Source organism: Dipodomys ordii, unplaced genomic scaffold, assembly GCF_000151885.1.
Source record: "Dipodomys ordii isolate 6190 unplaced genomic scaffold, Dord_2.0 Scaffold171, whole genome shotgun sequence".
Lineage (NCBI taxonomy): Eukaryota > Metazoa > Chordata > Mammalia > Rodentia > Heteromyidae > Dipodomys > Dipodomys ordii.
In genome coordinates, this window is record NW_012267387.1 from 869,681 (window position 1) to 889,250 (window position 19,570).

Sequence of the window (19,570 nt, forward strand, 5' to 3'; positions counted from 1 at the left end):
TTTTTTTCTTTTTGCTTATGTGGTGCTGAGGAATCGAACCCAGGGCCTCATGCATGCAAGGCAAGCACTCTACCACTGAGCCACCTTCCCAGCCCTGGGTAGTTTCTTTTTAAATGACTCACTTTCAAGTTTTCCCAGCACTCTGACTCAGTTTTGTAGAAATCTTTAAGTCTCTTTTTTATTTTTAATACTGGACTGGGACTTGAACTCAGAGCCTGAGCATTGTCCCTTAGCTTTTTCACCTAAGACTGGTGCTCTACCATTTAAGTTAGACTTTGACTTCTGGCTGTTTGGTGGTTAATTGGAGATAATAATCTCATGAATTTTTCTGCCCAGGCTGGATTTAAACTTTGATCTTCAGATTTCAGCCTCTTTTTTTTTTTTTTTTTGGTCAGTCCAGGGCTTGAACTCAGGACCTGGGTGCTGTCCCTGAGCTCTTTTGCTTAAGGCTAGCACTCTACCACTTTGAGTCACAGCTCTACTACTGGTTTTTGAGTGGTTCATTGGAGAGAAGAGTCTCACAGGGATTTTCTGCCTTAGGCTGGCTTCGAACAGTAATCCTCAGATCTCAGCCTCCTGAGTAGATAAATTACAGGCATGAGCCATGAGTGCCTGGCCCCTAAAGTCTTTTGCACTCACAGATTTGTGAGTTTAGTTAGCATTCTGGTCCTTGAAGTGCATAATTGTGATCCCAAGTGACTCTGACATCTACAGCCCTGGGAACAGAAAGAATACAAAGTGTCCTTAAGTAGAAGGTTACAGTGGTGCCTGGCTGCCCCGGGATTATACTTGCGGGTGTGCCTAATCAAAGGGGGCTTCTTAGGAATCTGCTCTGTGGCTAAGATTGAGTTGCAGACAGCTCCTGATAGGTGGCCCAGGAGTACTTGCCTAGCATGTAAGAACTTCCGGTTCCATTCCCAGCACTGCCATCCCTAAAACCTGCCCATCAGTCATCTCAGCTGGTTCTGAGCAAAGGGACCTGGGGCATCTTAACTCCAGGGCCCAAGGTCAGAGCTCTGCTATCCATTCTGCCTGCCTCTGCCCTCCTCTCCCTGCCTCAGTGGCCCCCAAGTTTTCTATCCACCCAGTGATTAGCATGACACCCACCCTGCGTATTCCCCCTCACTTCCTTAAAGGCATTGTCACTTGGATCTGACACTGCCCTCCTGTTTCCTGCCTCCAGCCAGCCACCAACTCACCTGTCCATCAGCATTCGTCTCTGGGCCTCATGCCCTTCCATAGCTCCCCATGAGAATTTCAAAGTGCAAAAGGGTGGGATGAAAAAAGAAAAGAAAACACCTTGCCGGGGCTCAGCCCTGCTGCCCAGCCCCCCACCCATGATGCCCATTCCCAGCCACCTCCCCCCTCCACACCACCTAGTGTGTGGTCAACTTCCCATGTTCTACCCCCTTCTTTGTTTTCTCCTAGCAACTTCCTATTCATGCTTCAAAACCCAGGGCAGGACCCAGTGACCTCCCTAGGCAGGATTTTGACATTGCAGCTTCCACTCCAAGAACACTGTAATTGTTACCACGCCCTCACTCCTCAATCAACTGGACTCCTCTGGGATCACACCTCACAGGATGTTCGTCGTATTCTTCTAAAGGGATTTGTGACTGGTTGGGGGGGTGGGGGGACGGAGATTCACATGAGTGATGAGTGGTCTGGATGGACAGGAATGTGCCCCTTGGGGAAACTGAGTCTGGGAGCCCCTTCTCTCCCATGTCCTGGGGCCTGTGCTTGAGCCTACTGATATGAGTCTCAAATGTGGAGATTGAGCTGGTACTGGCTTTGAACCTCAATCCTCAGATCTCAGCCTCCTGAGTAGCTAGGATTAGGCATGAGCCACCAGCACCCAGCAAATGGGAAGTGTCGCTATAGCTCAAGTGGTAGAGTGCTAACCTTCAGCAAAAGAGCTTAGGGACAGGGCCTAGGCCTTGAGTTCAAACCACCCAACTGAAGGGAGAGGAAAGAAAGGATTAGAACGCATTTCTAACCTTTGCCTCCCAAATTTAGTGTCACCCACTGAGGCTGGCGTGTAAAATTGTGATGCTGTCAGACTCTGTCCCACCCAAGACAGATGATTAAAGTGACATTTACAAGGGCCATAGGGACATGAGAAACTGAACCATCAGGATAGTCACTGTGATTGTAATTGTAAACAGGAACCCCTGTGCTAGTGAAGAACACTGGTAAGAGGGCTCAGCATGGAGGGTATGGCTTGTATGCAGAGGTGTGGCTTAGTGGGGGGTGTGGCTCAGTGGTGGGAGTATACTGAGGGGGCATGGCCTACACCTACCCAGCCCCATGGCCTAGTATGTGAGTAGTTCTGGTTTTCTCTCTAGCTCCAGAAGTTTTATTTATATATATATATATATATGTATGTAATTTTTTGAACTTGATTTTGCATCTTGCTTTTGTAAAATTTAAGTTCACTTTGTGCTGTTTTTGAAAGGAGTATGCTGCGCTAACGGCTGCGCTCAGACTACAGCTCAGTGGTAAAGCAATTGCCTAACCCAGACACAGCCCTGGGTTTCCGTATCCAGCACCACAAACCAAAACAAGACAAAACAAAACAAAACAAAAATTCCAGTCACCCTGATAGAGGTCACTTTTCTATTTTTTTGAGAGAGCCTTTATCAGTATTTCCTGATGTCCATTTCTTATCAGCCCGAAATCTTCCACAGGTAGAGAGTTTGTAACACATTTATTTCTCAGGACCACTAGGCAAATTGCTGATTTCATGCCCAGGAATGTCCTACTTTGTTCTTTTCTTTCCCTAACATGACTCACCTTTTCCTTATCTTTATTAACCAAGACTAAAGCTCTGGTGGTAGGTATTAAGAGAAATACCATATACTCTTCTTTTCTTTTTTTTGGTCTGTCCTGGGGCTTGAACTCTGTCCCTCCGCTCTTCAGCTCAAGGCTAGCACCCTACCACTTGAGCCACAGTACCACTTCCAGTTTTCTGGTGGTTTATTGGAGATAAGAGTCACATGGGCTTTCCTGCCCAGGCTAACTTTGAATCATGATCCTCATATCTCAGCCTCCAGAGTAGCTAGGATTATAGCCATGAGCCACCAGCACCCAGCTTCTTTTCTTTTTTTCAATACTGGGATTTGAACTTGGGGACATTGCACTTGCTAGGAAGGTGCTCTACTACTTGAGCCAAGCCTCTAGCCCTGCCTTTTGCTGCTGCTGCTGCTGCTTCTTTCTCTTCTTCTTCCTCCTCTTCTTTTTTTTTTTTTTTGTCGGTCATGGGGCTTGAACTCTGGGCTTGGGTGCTGTCCCTGCACTCTCCAGCTCAAGGCAAGTGCTCTACTGATTGAGCCACCGCGCCACTTCCGGTTTTCTAGTTGTTTATTGGAGATAAGAGTCTCATGGACTTTCCTGCCCGGGCTGGCTTTGAACCATGATCCTCAGATCTCAGTCTCTTGAGTAGCTAGGATTACAGGCGTGAGCCACTGGTGCCTGGCTTCTTCTTGTCTTGGAGCTTGAACTTTGGGTCTTGATGCTGTCTCTGAGCTTCTTTTGCTCAAGGCTAGCACTCTACCACTTGAGCCACAGTGTCACTTCCAGCTTTTTCTGAGTACGTTATTGGAGATAAGAATCTCGTGGACTTTTCTGGGCTAGCTTCCAACTTCGATCCTCAGATCTCAGCCTCCTGAGTAGCTAGGATTATAGGCGTGAACCACCAGGGCCTGACTAATTGTTCTCAATATAGGATGTGGCAAACTTTTCTTTCCAGCTGGCTCAAACCACCATTCCTCTACTCTCAGCCTCCTGAGGAACTGGGATTGCAGGCTGGAGCCATCATTGTAGGGCTTCTAGTTTATATCTTGAAGGTTCCTGAAAGTCTGCAAGTCTGAAAGCTTGATCCCCATCTTGTGGTGCTACCAGAAGCAAGTGGAACCCTTGGGAGACAGGGCCTAGTGTGTGTGTGTGGTGCGGGGAGTTCATTGGAGGAATATCCTTCAAGAAGGATCCCTACACCCCCTTTCTTCTATGTTTCCTGGCCTCCATGAAATGATATGGTCACTATTGTAGCAAGCTTCTGCTACAGGGTAGGAGTCACCACATGGACTGAGACCTCCAAAACAGTAGGCCGTAATAAACCTTTCTTCCTTTAAGTTGATGATCTCAGGTGTTTTATCACAGTAACAAAGTTAACACAATATTAGACACTAATGTAGGAGAATGCTGTGTTTATCCACTGGATAATTAAGCTAGAGGCATTCCTCTCCACTTAAAAAAAATTCCTTTGAAGTTAAAGTTTTATTTAATAATTTTTATTGAGATTAAGTGATTATATACATTTCACAGTATTGTGAGATAGTGATAGTGAAGTTAAAGTTTCTTAATAAGGCCATGTGCTAATAGATCATTCTTGTAATCCTGACTATTCAGGAGGCTGGGATCTGAGGATCCTGGTTTGAAGCCAGAAGGGGCAGTAAAGTCCATTGAGACTCTTATCTCCAATTAACCACCAAACAGCCAGAAGTAGAGCTGTGGTGCAAGTAGCAGAGTGCCAACCTTGAGTGAAAAAGCCAAGTAAACATGTAAGGCCCTGATTTCAAGCCCTGGCACCTACACACACACACACACACACACACACAAAACACTTCTAGGCAGTTACCAATCTGAGGATTTTGCTACTCATATCTAGTCCTCTGCTTCCCTCTCCCTTGCTTGCCTCAGTTTTCCCATTGTACAAAGTATGCCGTTGTCATGGCGTGAAGAACCTTGACCAGAGTGGGGTTGAGGCTAGACCTGAGTGTTCCCACATAAGATCAGGTTTGTTTTGTTCCAGGTATGTGGCTCTCCTGTGGGCTCATGACTTTTCTCAGCATGTTATTCCTCTCTCCCCCCTGCCCCCCAAAAAAAGACTTTTTTAATTGTGTGAGCCAAGGTTACCCATACAGAGGGCAGCTCTTCTCAGCAAATCCTTTCTGGAAATAACTTTCACACATGCTCAGATATGTTTTACTAAGTCCTAGGTCTCTCTCAATCCAGTCACGTTAACAAGACTGTCATAATATACAACAAAGGGAAAAGAGAAAATTAGGATAATTTTCAAAAGCAAAAGTGGTATGGCCCAAGTAGTAGCTCACTGGCCTGGCAAGCAAGCACAGTCCCTGCAATAAATCACCTGTATGGTCAGTCAATCATTCAACGAGCCAATCAAAAGGGAGGATCCAAACCGGTGTATTCAGTATTCTTTTTTTTTGGGGGGGGGTCTGGTTGTGGGGCCTGAACTCTGGGCCTGGGCGCTGTCCCTCAGTTCTTCAGCTCAAGGCTAGCACTCTACCACTTGAGCCACAGTGCCACTTCTGGATTTTTTCTTTTTGCTTATGTGGTACTGAGGAATCGAACCCAGGGCCTCAGGCATGCAAGGCAAGCACTCTACCACTGAGCCACCTTCCCAGCCCCATCTTAAGGGTTTTTTTGCTCAAAGCTGACACCCTACCACTTATATATAGCTCTACTTGTAGCTTTTTGCTGATTCATTGGAGATAAGAGTCTCATGGACTTCTCTGCCCAGGCTGGCTTTAAACCATGATCCTCAGATCTCAGCCTTCTGAGTAGCTAGGATTACAAGTGTGAGCCAGTGACACCTGCTAAAATCATGGAGCTTTATGGGTTGTGACCTGTTTGGACAGTTGCTATTTAGTACTTACTGGACTGACTGCAGAAACCTGGACTCTGGTCACTCCTTGTGACATGAAGCCTCTAGAAGGTCCAGTTGCCTGACAGCCATGAGGCTACCTTGTCTCCAAGCCCCACTGCCTTTTCCTACCCTTCCTGTTGATTTGCAATATGGATTGCTTTGTTTCTTCCTCCCCCCGCCCCCCCAGACCAGGGCATCTCACCTTGGGGTGCTTGTGAGATTCCAACTTTCAAAGTGACCTTCTCCCTGAACTTGGCCCTGACCTGAGATCACATGTGGGATGGGCGTGGCCAGCTGACCCTTCTGACCTCCATGTTTTCATTGCATAATACCTGACAGGACCTAAAATGACTCCATTAACTTCTCCAGCCAGTCAGCAGCTCCTAACCAGCCCTTTCCTGTTTTCTCCTGTTTTGTTGCTCCTGGGCTGGGGGGTAGGTGGTGCAGGTAGGAAGATACCCCACATATCTGTGCCTGTTATGGTCATCTTGGTAATTCCTCTTCCCCCCCCTTTCTTGCTCTCTCTCTCTCCCTGTTCCCAACTCTCAACCTGAAGCGAAGGCAGTGCCACCAGCTTGATGCTATCTGTAAATTTGCTAAGAAGCAAACCTCCTATGTCCCCATCCAGATTGTTAGGGTAGAAGTGTAGGCAGAGCCCCAAGTCATTCCACCAAGACTCCCCCATCCAGCTAGAGGTCAGCTTGGTAAGAATTTGGCATTAGCCCAGTGCCAGTGGCTCCTTCCCATAATCCTAGCTTATTTGGAGGTTAAGATCTGAGGATTGCAGTTCAAAGCCAGCCCTGGGCAGAAAAGTCCATGAGATTCTTTTTTTTTTTTTTTTTGTCGGTTGTGGGGCTTGAACTCTGGGCCTGGGCGCTGTCCCTCAGCTCTTCAGCTCAAGGCGAGCGCTCTACCGCTTGAGCTACAGCGCCACTTCCGGTTTTCTGGTGGTTTATTGGAGATAAGAGTCTCACGGTCTCTCCTGCCCGGGCTGGCTTTGAACCGTGATCCTCAGATCTCAGCCTCCTGAGTAGCTAGGATTACAGGCGTGAGCCACCAGCGCCCTGCACCATGAGATTCTTTTATCTCCACCAAACCACCGAAAAGCTAGACATGGAGTTGTGGTTCAAGTGGTAGAACACCAGCCTTGAGTGGACCTGATATAATGTCAGTGTTATGTCCACAATTGTTCCCCGTCATAAAGAAATAAGAAGCAAAAAAAAACCCCAAAATTAGTCTTACACACTTTATTACAGATGCAATTTTCCCTCATATTTCTCATCCAAGGCCAGTAGGATCTGGATGTGGGATAGGTGGAGAAGGCAGTTTGACTGTACCAGACTTAAGGAGAATGTTCTTTGTGACTCATCCACCTTCTTTAATTTTTCTTGGTCCCCTGAGGTGCAAAGTTAGGCTTTTTTTTTTAATCTCCCTCCTGTATTTTCATTCTTTTTCCTACTGGTTTGCTTCTGTAACACCAAAATGAGACAGGCCAGGGAGAAAAAAAATCAATGAGTTCCCTTCTCATCGATTGAATCCATCCTCAGGCGGCAGAAAAGCTGAGAACTGTGAACTGAGAACCTCAACTTCATGTCCGATTTTTCTCTTAATTGTCTCTCGAACCTTTGCTGGACACTCTGGCTTCTAGAACCCTCCAGAGCCAGGCAGCATCTTCAACCTGCAACCAAAGTCTTCTCTGACCCAGAGTTTACTGGCTGGGCAGCGGCTCAAACACTCAGTACATTCCAGAAAAAGGGAAGCAGCTTCTTCACTGTATAGTCAGGAAGCTTCCTCCCTCCTGTAGGACTCAGGAGGCTGAGATCTGAGGATTATGGTTCGAAGGCAGCCCAGACAAAAAAGTTTCTGTGACAGGGGCCTAACAGCTGCACTGGACATTGATGAAAACAAACTAAGCAACTCAAGGGCAGCAATGGGAGGGAGGGAAAGAGGGAACACTTTATACTAACTAAGCAAAAGGAAAGAAATGTACATATCACCTGATTTGGTAGAAATAGTTGTATTGCCAAAGCTCATTGAATTCACAAACTTTATAGACCATGATAATAACACTTTGCCTTGTGAAGGTTAAAATGTGTTTGTGACTTTAACTGAGTATCACTATCTCATAACACTGTGAAATTTATGTAATCACTTAATCTCAATTAAAAATATTTTTTTAAAAAGTCTCTGTGAGACTCTTATCTCCAGTGAAGTTTTTGGAGCCCTGAAACACCAGAAGTGGAGCTATGGCTCAAAGTGGTAGAGTGCTAGATTTGAGCCAAAGAGCTCAGGCCCTGAGCAAACCACAGCCAACAAGAAGGAAGGAAGGAAGGGATCTGCAATTTAAAACTTGTCATTTTGGGCTGGGAAGGTGGCTCAGTGGTAGAGTGCTTGTCTTGCATGCATGAGGCCCTGGGTTCAATTCCTCAGCACCACATACACAGAAAAAGCTGGAAGTGGGTGCTATGGCTCAAGTGGTAGAGTGCTAGCCTTGAGCTGAAGAGCTCAGAACAGTGCCCAGGCCCAGAGTTCAAGCTCCTCAACCAGCAAAAAAAAAAAAAAAACAACTTGTCATTTCTAGGACTGGGAGTACTTGCCTAGCATTCAAGAGACCCTGGATTCCATCCCCACCCTTACACGCCCCCCCCCCCCAAAAAAAGCCACTCACTGTTGGCTCATGCCTGTCATCCTTGATACACAAGTGGTCCAAAGATCATGCATGGTTCAAAGCCAGCCTAGACTGATTGAGACTCTTATCTCCAGTAAACCAGCAGAAAGCTGGAAGTCAGTTTGGCTCAAGTTAGAGTGTCAGCTTTGCAAAAAAAGCTAAGGGATAGCACCCAGGTCCTGGGTTCAAACTCTAGTACTGGCACACATTTAAAAAAAAAAAAGTGATATTTCCAGGAGCCATTGTTTGTCTCAATTATGCATTAAAAAAAATTGATTCAAACAGTGAGCATGTCCTATGGGGCTTGCTTGAAAACTAATTTCCCAGGTGATCATGCTTCAGTCTTATTCACATCATTGCTTTGTGGATCCTCTGATCTCTGCAGGAGCTAATGAGCCTGTGGCATGAATGAGGGGAAAGCCCATGGTTCCGAAGGATTTATGAGAATCTGAACTTCATCATGTCAGGCCTTCTGCCCAGGTCAAGTTACAGAGGTGGGATCATGACACATGTCCTAGAAGCTTAGTCCTCTAACTCGCTCCCAGAGACTGCCATTAAATCTAAGAAATGAATGGGTGCTGATGGCTCATACATGTAATCCCAGCTATTCAGGAGGCTGAGGTATGAGAATGGCAGTTCAAAGCCAGCCCAGGCAGGAAAGTCCAAGAGACTCTTATCTCCATTGTAACACCAGAAAACCAGAATTAGCCTGTGGCTCAAAGTGGTAGAGCACTAGCCTTGAGAAAAAGAGCTCAGGGACAGCTCCCAGACCCTGAGTTCAAGCCCCACAACTGTGGAGACCATCGGACATGATGGTGCACACCTGTAATTCCACCTACTTGGGAGGGAGAGGTCAGAGAATCACTGTCCAAAGCACCCAGTTGAAAATAAAGACCCTGTCTGAAAGATAAAGGGCTGGGAATATGGCTTCAGTGCAGAGCACTTGGCCCTGAATGTAGTCCCCATACAGGGAGGAAAGGAGGAAGGGAGGACAAGGCAATAAAGGAAGGAAAAGAAAAAAGAATATGCCACTGGCTCACTCCTGTAAGCCTAGCTACTCAAGAAGCTGAGATCTGAGGATCACAGTTCAAAGTCAGCTTAAGCAGGAAAATCCATGAGACTTACGTCCAATGAACTACCAAAAAGCTGGAAATGGAGCTGTGGTTCAGATGGTAAAGCATTAGCCCTGAGTAAAAAGCACAGGAACAAGTTCCTAGGCTGAGTTCAATTTCCAGGAGTGGCACCAAAGGAAAAAAAAAAAGTAGAATTCAAATAACATAAGACCTGTTTTAAAAATCTTGAGAGCTGGGCTGAGATGATGGCTTAATGGTAGAATGCTTGCCTAACATCCATGAAGCCCTGCCTTCATTCTTTAGTACCATATACACAGAAAAAGTTGGAAGTGGCTCTGTGGCTCAATTGGTAGAGTGCTAGCCTTGAGCAATAGAAGCTCAGAGACAGTATCCAGGCCCTGAGTTCAAGCCCCAGGACTGGCAAGAAAAAAAAAAATCTTGGGAGCTGGCCACTGTCCTTCCCAGAGAATATATAGTACCCCTCACTCTGGTCAAAAACCTTTCTTTCCATTTTCCTGATTTTCTTCTTATTTTCTCCCTGCCTCCTCTCCTGGTCTCTTTCAGAAGCAGCTTAGAGCAGTGCAGGCAAATGCTGCAGGCAGCCAGGTGCACACAGATCAATCACGCCACTCAGCAGGGAACAGACGTGCTAATTGAGTGCCACAGTGGCCTTTTTCTCTTTAGGGCTAAAGATCAAACCCTGGTTCTTATGTGCAGCTTGCCCAGCTGCACTCTACCCACTGAGCTGCCCCCTAGCCCTGCAAAGCAGATCCGAACACAGAACCTCACCCACCCACCTAACCCACCAAGAGATAAGTGTGTATTCTGATCTCAAACCAGGACTGTCCCCTGAAAGAAAGACAGATGGTTCTGGCTACACACAGCTGTGTGTGGGTGTGGGGTGTGGGTGTGGGTGTGTGCACGTGCGCGTTGAACAGTTTCATGGAGATACAGTTCCCACACCAGACGCTTATGTGTACAATCCAGTGACTTTAAATGTATTTATCAAATGACATCATACTCATTCACTATTTTGTGTCTGATTTCTTCCCCTGATCAGAGAATTTCAGGGTTTACCCACTTTGTAGCATGTATGTCTACTTCATCTATTTTTTGGGGGAAGGAAAGGGCAAAACTGAGTTTTGAACTCAGGACCTTGTGCTTCATAGGCAGGGTGCTGTACCACCAATCCAGGCTTCCAGTCCAGTTTTTGCACTGGTTATTTTTGAGGTAGGATCTCACTTCTTGCCCAGGTTTAGTGTGCCCAGGTTTAGTGTGCGGTTGGACCACCATCTGCCCATTTTAGGCTTCCCCCTGCTGCTGGGGTGACAGCATGATGCCACCATGCCCAACCTCTGTCGTGGAAGTGGAGTCTCTTAGACTTTTCTGGGCTAACCTTGGGTGGTGATGTTTCTGATCTCAGCTTCCTGAATAGTTAGGATTACAGGTGTGAGCCACCATACCCAGCTTATCCTACATTTTCTTCATGGCTGAGTAATACTTTTTATTATATGGATGTATCGCCCACTGATGTGTATCTCTTCATCAATAGATAGGCATATCCAACAGTATCTTTGGAAACATGTGGGCACTTCCCAGAGGCATGGTAACAGTTTTTAACTGTGAAGCACCACACTGCAGCCTGAGTGATTTGCAGGAGAGTAACTTTTCATTCTTCCCAGGAAACTTGCAGCCCAGGAACATTTATGGCTTTCATTGGCCTGACAGACAGATTTTAAGGATCCTGAGTAACTGCTGTACTCAGGATGACTATGGTTTGTTTTAACAAGGTATGATTAGAAACATGCAAACACGGAAATGGTCATCATGAAGGAAGATGTTTAAACCCATGGTTGCCTACTGACCAGGGTTAGTTGGAGGCAGAGGGAAAAGAAGGCAGATGAGAGCAAGTTGTTTATTTTTGTATTACTGGGGGTTCAAGTCAGGCACCTGTTAGGCATAGTGTTCTACCACTTGAGCCACTTGTCTCCAACCCTAGTCCTTTTGCTGGTTTTGTTTTCCAGATAAGGACTTATGCTAACTTGGCCTGGCTGTCCTCCAATTAATCTCCCGTCTCTGCCTCCCAAGAAACTGGGATTGCAGGTGTACACTATCGCACCCCGCAGGCCTGAGCTTTTATGGTGATTTCTGCAGGAAAGAATGGGTGAGACAGAGTAAGCAGATTGGAGATGGGGTAGTTCAGATCCTTTCAGCAGGCCTCAGGACATAGGGGCTTGCCCTGATTCTAGGGCTTAAGGTAATGTGAGCAGGTGGACCATGATCTGCTGTGTGAAGTTGTTGAGGTTAAGCATAGTGGTGCATAGCTATAATCCCAGCACTCTGGAGACAGGTGCAGGTAGATGGCAAGTTTGAGGCCAGACTAGGCTCTATAAAAGAGACCCTTGCAGGCTGGGTGCCAGTGGCTCATGCCTGTAATCCGAGCTACTCAGGAGGCTGAGATCTGAGGCTCACGGTTCAAAGCCAGCCTGGGCAAGAAAATCCCAAGAGACTCTTATCTCCAATGAACCACTAGAAAACTAGAAGTGGGGCTGTGGCTCAAAGTGACAGAACACTAGCCTTGAATGGAAAAGCTCAGGGACAGCACACCCAGGCCCTGAGTTCAAGACCCAGAACTGGCCCCAAAAAAAGCATAATTAATTCAAACTGACAAGTTACAGAGAGAATGGGTTCATGACACACCATCCTTTGACATGAAAACTTGTCTTCTGAATCATATAAGGAAGATTTAAGAGGGCTGGGAAGGTGGCTCAGTGGTAGAGCGCTTGCCTTGCATGCCTGAGGCCCTGGGTTCGATTCCTCAGCACCACATAAGCAAAAAGAAAAAAGCTGGAAGTGGCGCTGTAGCTCAAGTGGTAGAGTGCTCGCTTTGAGCTGAAGAGCTGAGGGACAGCGCTCAGGCCCAGAGTTCAAGCCCCACAACCGACAAAAAATTAAAAACAAAAACAAAAAGCAATAGTGCGAGGAAGTGGAGCTGGGCTCAAGTGGTAGAGTGTGAGCCTTGAGCACAAAGAGACTCAAGGACAGTTCCCAGGCCCAGTTCAAGCCCCAGGAATGCAGGGAGGTGGGGATGGGGAGAGACTGACCTTTGGACTGGGAATGTGGCTTAGCAGTAGAGTGCTTGCCTAGCATGAGTGAATTCCTGTGTTCCATTCCTCAGCACCACATAAACAGAAAAAGCCAGAAACGGCGCTGTGGTTCAAGTGGTAAAGTGCTAGCTTTGAGCACAGAGAGGTTCAGAGACAGTACCCAGGCCCTGAGTTAAAGCCCCATAACCAGCCAAAAAAAGGTGTGGTGCATTTGTATATGTGTGTTTTAGAGGGGTTTTGGCTGTACTGGCCATTGAACTTGGCCTCTTTTATTAGCTATGCCCCCCACAATTTGAGCCATGCCCCAACCCTGTTTTTGTATTCAGTGAAACCTTAACAAAACAAAACAGAAAAGTCCAGTTAACCACCAAAAAGCTGTAGCTCAAGTGATAGAGTACTGTCACTCAGGGGCTGAGAAACTCAGGGGCTGCGTGCCAGTGGCTCACGCCAGTAATCCTACCTATTCAGGAGGCTGAGATCTGAGGACTGCGGTTCAAAGCCAGCCCGGGCAGGAAAGTCAGTGAGACTCTTATCTCTAATAAACCACCAGAAAACCAGAAGTGGTGCTGTGGCTCAAGTGGTAGAGCTCTAGCCTTGAACTGAAGAGGGACAATGCCCAAGCCCAGAATTCAAGCCCCACAACTGACCCCAAAAAAGTAAGAAAGTAAGCAAGCCCAATGACAGTGGCCAGACCCTGAGTTTAAGCCCCCAGAGATGGCATCAACCTGTAATCCTAGCTATTCAGGAGGCTGAGATTCAAGAATCTCAATTCAAAGCTAGCCTGGGCAGGAAAGTCTATGAGAATCTTATCTCCAATTAATCACAGAAAAAGCTAGAAATGGTGTTGTGGTGCAAGTGGTAGACTGCCATCCTTGAGCAAAAGAAGCCCAGGGATAGGGCCCAGGCCCAGAGTTGAAGCCCTATGACCAGCCAAAACAAAAATAAAAAAGAGCTTAGGGACAGCACCCAAGCCCCAAGTTCAAGCCCTACAACTGATGAAAGGCAGGGGAGGGGGAGATGAAGAGAGGGAGGGAAGGAGGAAAAGAAAAAGAAAACAGCCCAAGTATATTCAGGGTACTTTCCTTGCTACCTGTGCAGCCTGAGATATCCCTGCACGTTCTTGGGATAGATAAGAGGCTTTCCTTTTTTCATTTTCTCATAGGTGGCATTGAGTGATAGTACTGCTAGGTGGCCAGGTTTGCCTGGGATCCTCCTGCCTCAGCCTCCTAAGTGCTGAGATGACAGATGTGCACTACCAGATCTGGCTACAGGGGTCCTTTGAAACAGCTGGCCTGCCCAGGGAACACCCTCCAGGGCCACCACATCCAGGGACACATGAATAATTCTTGAAGTCACTATCCCCTTACTGTCCCCATTTGTAACCTGGGACTCATGATCCTGCTGGCTCAGTCTCCCAGCTGTTGGGATTTCAAGCATAGACAACCATACCTTGTTCTTTAATGAGTTTTGGAGGAGCTTGGTTTTCTGAGAAGGTGGATGGCCTTTATTTATTTTTATTTTATTTTTTTGTCAGTCATGGGCTTGAATTTAGGGCCTGGGTATTGTCCCTGAGCTTTTTTGCTCAAGGCTAGCACCCTACCATTTTGAGCCACTGTTCCACTTCTGGTTTCTAATGGTTCATCAGAGATAAGAGTCTCATGGACTTTCCTGCCTGGGCTGGCTTTGAATCTCAATCCTCAGATCTCAACCTCCTGAGTAGTAGGATTATAGGCGTGAGACACCAGCGCCTGACTCTGGATGGTCTTTATGTATATCTAGGTATCCAGCATGCATCCCCAACAGAACAGCAAAGAAAATGTCCCATGGGGCTGGGAAGGTGGCTCAGTGGTAGAGTGCTTGCCTTGCATGCCTGAGGCCCTGGGTTCAATTCCTCAGCACCACATAAGAAAAAAGAAAAAAGCCGGAAGTGGTGCTGTGGCTCAAGTGGTAGAGCACTAGCCTTGAGCTGAAGAGCTGAGGGACAGCGCCCAGGCCGAGTTCAGGCCCCACGACCGGACCCAAAAAAAAAAAAAAGATTTAAGTCTGTCACAGTACCTTTAGCACTCAAAGTCCTTGGAGGGCTGGGGGCATGGCTCAGGTGGTCCAGGCTTGACTCAAGCAGTAAAGCACCTGACTAGCAAGCCAAGGTCATGAGTTCAAAACCTGAGTTTGTTTGTCATGAGTTTGTAGTGACTATGACTAAAGCAGACTCCACTTCCCTTGGGTCAGAGCCTGGTTCCCAGGAACAATATGTCGCCAGGCCAGGCGGCTGGGCAGAGGCAGCATTTCAGGATTTGTTGCATATTTGTACTTTTAGCTCATAATTGCCAGGGTGGAGTTTCAGGTGCTATACAGATTGGCAGGAAGTGCCTGCCCCAGACCCTGTGGACTTCCACTTGGGAACCTTTTGTTCTTATGCATAGGCTTTTGTAGATGAGTGACATCTTCATCATCCTCACCCACTACTATACTAATAATCTCTCTGTTAGCCATTCATTTGCAGTCACTGGAAAAAAATGTCATTTCCCCACCCTGCACCTTAGGAAGGAAGGAATAGAGACAGGTGTGGTGGTACACACCTGTAATCTCAGCATCCAGGAGGCTGAGCAGGTGGATCAAGTGTTTGAAGCCAGTCTAGTCTACCTAGTAAGACCCTGTCTTCAAAAACAAATGGCTAGCTGAGCACTGGTGTGGCTCATACTTATAATCATGCCTAGGAAGTTGAGATCTGAGGATCACGATTTGAAGCTAGCCTGGGCAGGTAAGTCCAAGAGACTCTTATCTCCAGTAAATTACTCAGAAAAAGCCAGAAGTGGCACTGTGGCTCAAGTGGTGGAGAATTCACCCTGAACCGAAGGAGGCTTGAAGACAGCGCCCAGGTCTTGAGTTAAAGTCCCAGGACTGGCACTAAAAACAAAAAAAATTACAAATCTGGGCACCCGCAGTGGCTCATGCCTGTAATCCTAGCTACTCAAGAGGCTGGGATCTGAGGATCGCAGTTCAAAGCCAGCCTGGGCAAGAAACTCCGTGAAACTCTTATCTCCAGTAAACCACTCAGAAAACTGGAAGGGGTGCTGTGGCTCAAGTGGTAGAGCGCTAGCTTTGAGCTGAAGAACAGAGAGACAGTGCCCAGACCCAGAGTTCAAGTCCCACAACCAACCAAAAAAAAAAAAGCCAGGTGCTGGTGGCTCATATCTGTAATCCTAGCTAGTCGGGAGGCTGAGATATGAGGATCATGATTCAAAGCCAACCCAGTAAGGAAAGTCCATGAGACTCTTATCTCCAATAAACTACTCAGAAAAAGTCAGAAGTGGCACTATGGCTCAAGTGCCACGAGCCTTGAACACAAAGAGGTTCAGGGACAGCCCTGGTCCCGAGTTCAAGCCCCAGGATTAGGAAAAACAACAACAAACAAACAGAAACAGGCTGGCTGGGCACTGGTGGTATATACCTATAACCATAGCTACTCAGGAAGATAGGAAGGTGGCAGTTTGAGGCTAGTCTGGGCAAAAACGTTTAACCACGTATTTTGGTGTGGTGATACTCGTCACCAAATCAGAACAGAATAAGCTGAGGTGTGGCTCAAGCTATAGAATGTCAGCCTAGCAAATGCAGGGCCCTAAGTTTAAATCCTAGTTCTGCCCCGCCCCCCCAAAAAAATCAGAATGGGAGCAGCTGATGGTAGAAATGTGTTGGATTAAAAAATAAAAGTTAAAAATTTTTAATGAAATGCTTAAAAGTAAAAAAAAAAAAGAAAGAAAGAAAGAAAAGAAATGTGTTGGAGCAGAATAAGTAGCTCGGTGGGCACCTGCCTCTTGTTCCCCTGGTCTTGGTGGCATCCTGACAATCAATGTCATAGTAATTATCCCTGTGCTTGGCTGTGGGGGGGGAGTCCCCCAAAGCAGGCCAGGCTCACAGCTCCTGTTCACAAGAGCACAGATGATTTACAGCCAGCACACACTACTCTTCTCTCTGTGCCCCCTGCCAGGAGCAAGGAAGATTTCTTTCATTTTATTTATTTTTTTTTATTTTATGATTTTTTTATCAAAGGAGGGAGGAAAAAAAAAACACCTGTGTGCCATTTCCACCCTAGACGGTCACAGTGGGGACCAATGATTTCCCTGCGCTCCAACCCCACAGCTCCAGCCAATACCGCAAAGGAAGGCTGTGGCTTCTTCCAGAAGGATCCCAGAGGCATTAAAAGCCAATAAGTGGGGTGCAGTGCAGCCTGGCAGAACGGGCACAGGGTCCTGGAGCCCCCAAAGCGCCCCAACATGGGCAGCGCACACTCCAAGGGTGGTGATCGGCCCGGGGCGCTGCCCGGACCCCCCGAGCTGTCATTTTACAGCTCTTTTTCCAGGAAATGGAACGACAATGTTTTCTTGGATAACGAGCTGCTGACCTCCAAGATCCTGTCGGTGCTGCGGCCAGGGGCTGAGCGCAGCCTCCGGCCCGGCCCCCTGCGCTACCCGGCCCACTTCCTCAGCTCCAACTCTCTGCTTGCTTCTGTCACAGCATCGCTGAAGGAGCAGCCTCCGCGGGCCACCCTCCTGTCCCATGGCAGCCCGGTCCCCGCCAGGAATGTCGGCATGACGGTCGCTCAGAAAGGGGGACCCCAGACAACATCAAGCCCAGCCGGAACTGGGGTACGATTCGGGTAAGCCAGAGGTTTCCCCCACCATCACCACCACCCCGACAGCCATGCTTGGAAAAGTGGGTAACACTGTTACCTACCTTTCCACATGGAGACTCCTCCCTTCTCTTCTCTTTCTCTCTCTGTCTCCCCAGGACTTGGGTCTAAGGGGGTGGGGGTGGACTCCCCATTCCTGGGTAATTCCTATTAACACTTGCTGTGCCCTGTCTGTGCTCTTAGATCTTTAGAAAACCAGGGGTTCCCAGAGTACTAGGTTACACTGGGAGAGCTGGGAGGAGGATGTTGGGGTCCAGCACCCTGGTTTCTGTTACTCCCTGGCTTTCCCCCGGGGTTCCCTGAGTTCAGCATCACCATGGCTTGGATCATTCATCACTTCTGGATACTTCCTGGATGTTGAGAAAGCCGCTGAATATTTTTCTCTGTGAAATTCTCTCCTCCCACCCTTCCCTTGATGAAGCTGTGCCCTCACCCCAGATTGTGTACAAAAAATTCCATGCACCCCAGTATCCACTGAACACCAAAATTAGTCCTAATGGAAGATGTCCCTGTGTTATAGAGTCCCTTAGGTTTATTTTTTTAATTTTAATTTTTTAGGCTTGTTTGTTTCCATACTGGAGATGGTACCGAGGGCCTTCTACACCTGCTCAAGCAAGTGTTCTCCCACTAAGCAGCAACCCCAGCCCAATCATCTCCTAGTTTATTTTATCTTATTTAATTTTGGTGCCAGTACTGGGGCTTGAACTCAGGGCCTAGGTGCTGTCCTTGAGCTCTTTTGCTGAAGGTTAGGACTTTATCACTTGGAGCCACAGCTCGACTTCTGGTTTTCTGGTTGTTAATCAGAGATAAGAGTCTGGGGGCTGGCTTTGAACCATGATCCCCAGATCTCAACCTCCTGAGTAGGATTACAGGCATGAGCCACCAGTGCCTGGCTGGTCTCCTAAAAGTGATCTATAACAAAGTTAAGACTGCTACTGTAATCCAGAAAGTTCTCTGATCATATCTAATCAGATGGAGTCATACCTGATTTGCTTTCATACATAAAGTTGTGTGTGTGTGTGTTTATTTTTCACTTACCTGAGCTTGAACTCAGGACCTGGGGCACTATATCTTAACTTTTTTGCTCAAGGCTGACACTCTACTACTTGAGCCACACTCTACTTTTGGATTTTTACTAGTTGATTAAAGGTAAGAGTCTCAGATTTGTCTGTCCAGGCTGGCCTTGAACCGAGAACCTCAGATCTTAGCCTCCTGAGCAGCTAGGATCACAGATATGAGCCACCAGCACCTGGCCATTTGTGTGTGTGTGTGTGTGTGTGTGTGTTACATCCTTTGACTTATTGCTGTTGATCATTTCCACTTAGACCAGCCACAGGAGAGATGGATGAAGCTGACTCTGTGTTCCTAAAACTGAAGCAGGCAGCCGACGACTCTCTGTCACTTACACCCTCCAATGCAGACTCAGTTTTCCTGGAAGGTATGCTCAGCTATCTCCTAGGAATGCTCCCAGACCCAGTGCATGCTGGGAAGCTCCAGACCCACTTCAATGGGTACACAGGGGAAACCTAGGGTTGAAACTCGGGGTGGCCAGCTAGGTTCCAGGCCCTCACCAGCATCTCCGGTCCTTCCCCTAGATCCCTACACTGCCTCACTGAGGAGCGAGATAGAAGCTGATGCCCACGAGTTCGAGGCTGAGTCCTGGAGCCTGGCAGTAGACTTGGCATATGCCAAAAAACAAAAGAAAGAGGTGGTGAAGAGGCAAGATGTCCTTTATGGTAAGGTGCCTCCATGAGGCTCTGCCTGTGTCTTCTCTTGCCTATTTTATTTCCCTAATTTAATGACTAACCTCCCTTGAAACCCTGTCACCTTTGTCCTCTGCCTCTCCAACCCCAGGGTAGTCCAGCATCCTAGATGTAGTTAGGGAAGGACTCCATTAGCACCAGGCCCTGAGGACAAGCCTGGCCTGGTGCCCAGGTTCGACTCTCTCTCACCTGAGTGGTGGTTGCCTCTTGGATTTGAGTTTCTCCCAATCAATCCTATCCACAGGGTAGCCCAAAACAACAAACATTTATTGCTGCTCAGTAGGTTCTAGAAACTGGGGTGTCCTAGATCAACAGGCCTACTGATGGCAGCCTCTTCTTCCTGTGTCCCCACAATGGGGAAAAATGGTAGAGATATCTGGGGTCTCTTTTTTGGTGCCAGTCTTGGGACTTGAGCTCAGGGCCTAGGCACTGTCCCTGAGGTTTTCTTTTTTTGGTCGGTCATGGGGCTTGAACTCTGGGCCTGGGCGCTGTCCCTCAGCTCTTCAGTTCAAGGCGAGCACTCTACCACTTGAGCTACAGCGCCACTTCCGGTTTTCTGGTGGTTTATTGGAGATAGGAGTCTCACGGTCTCTCCTGCCCG

General features: G+C 47.4%; 1 protein-coding gene across 1 annotated transcript in view; it reads left to right on the plus strand.

Moving 5' to 3' along the window:
* Positions 1-19,570, plus strand: part of Arhgef18 (Rho/Rac guanine nucleotide exchange factor (GEF) 18) — a 102,746-nt gene that overhangs the window by 45,680 nt on the left and 37,496 nt on the right. Inside the window, exons 11-13 of the mRNA XM_013033505.1 lie at positions 17,032-17,173; positions 18,532-18,644; positions 18,802-18,947. Of these exons, the coding sequence (XP_012888959.1) occupies positions 17,032-17,173; positions 18,532-18,644; positions 18,802-18,947 (401 nt within the window). The remainder of the gene's footprint in view (positions 1-17,031; positions 17,174-18,531; positions 18,645-18,801; positions 18,948-19,570) is intronic.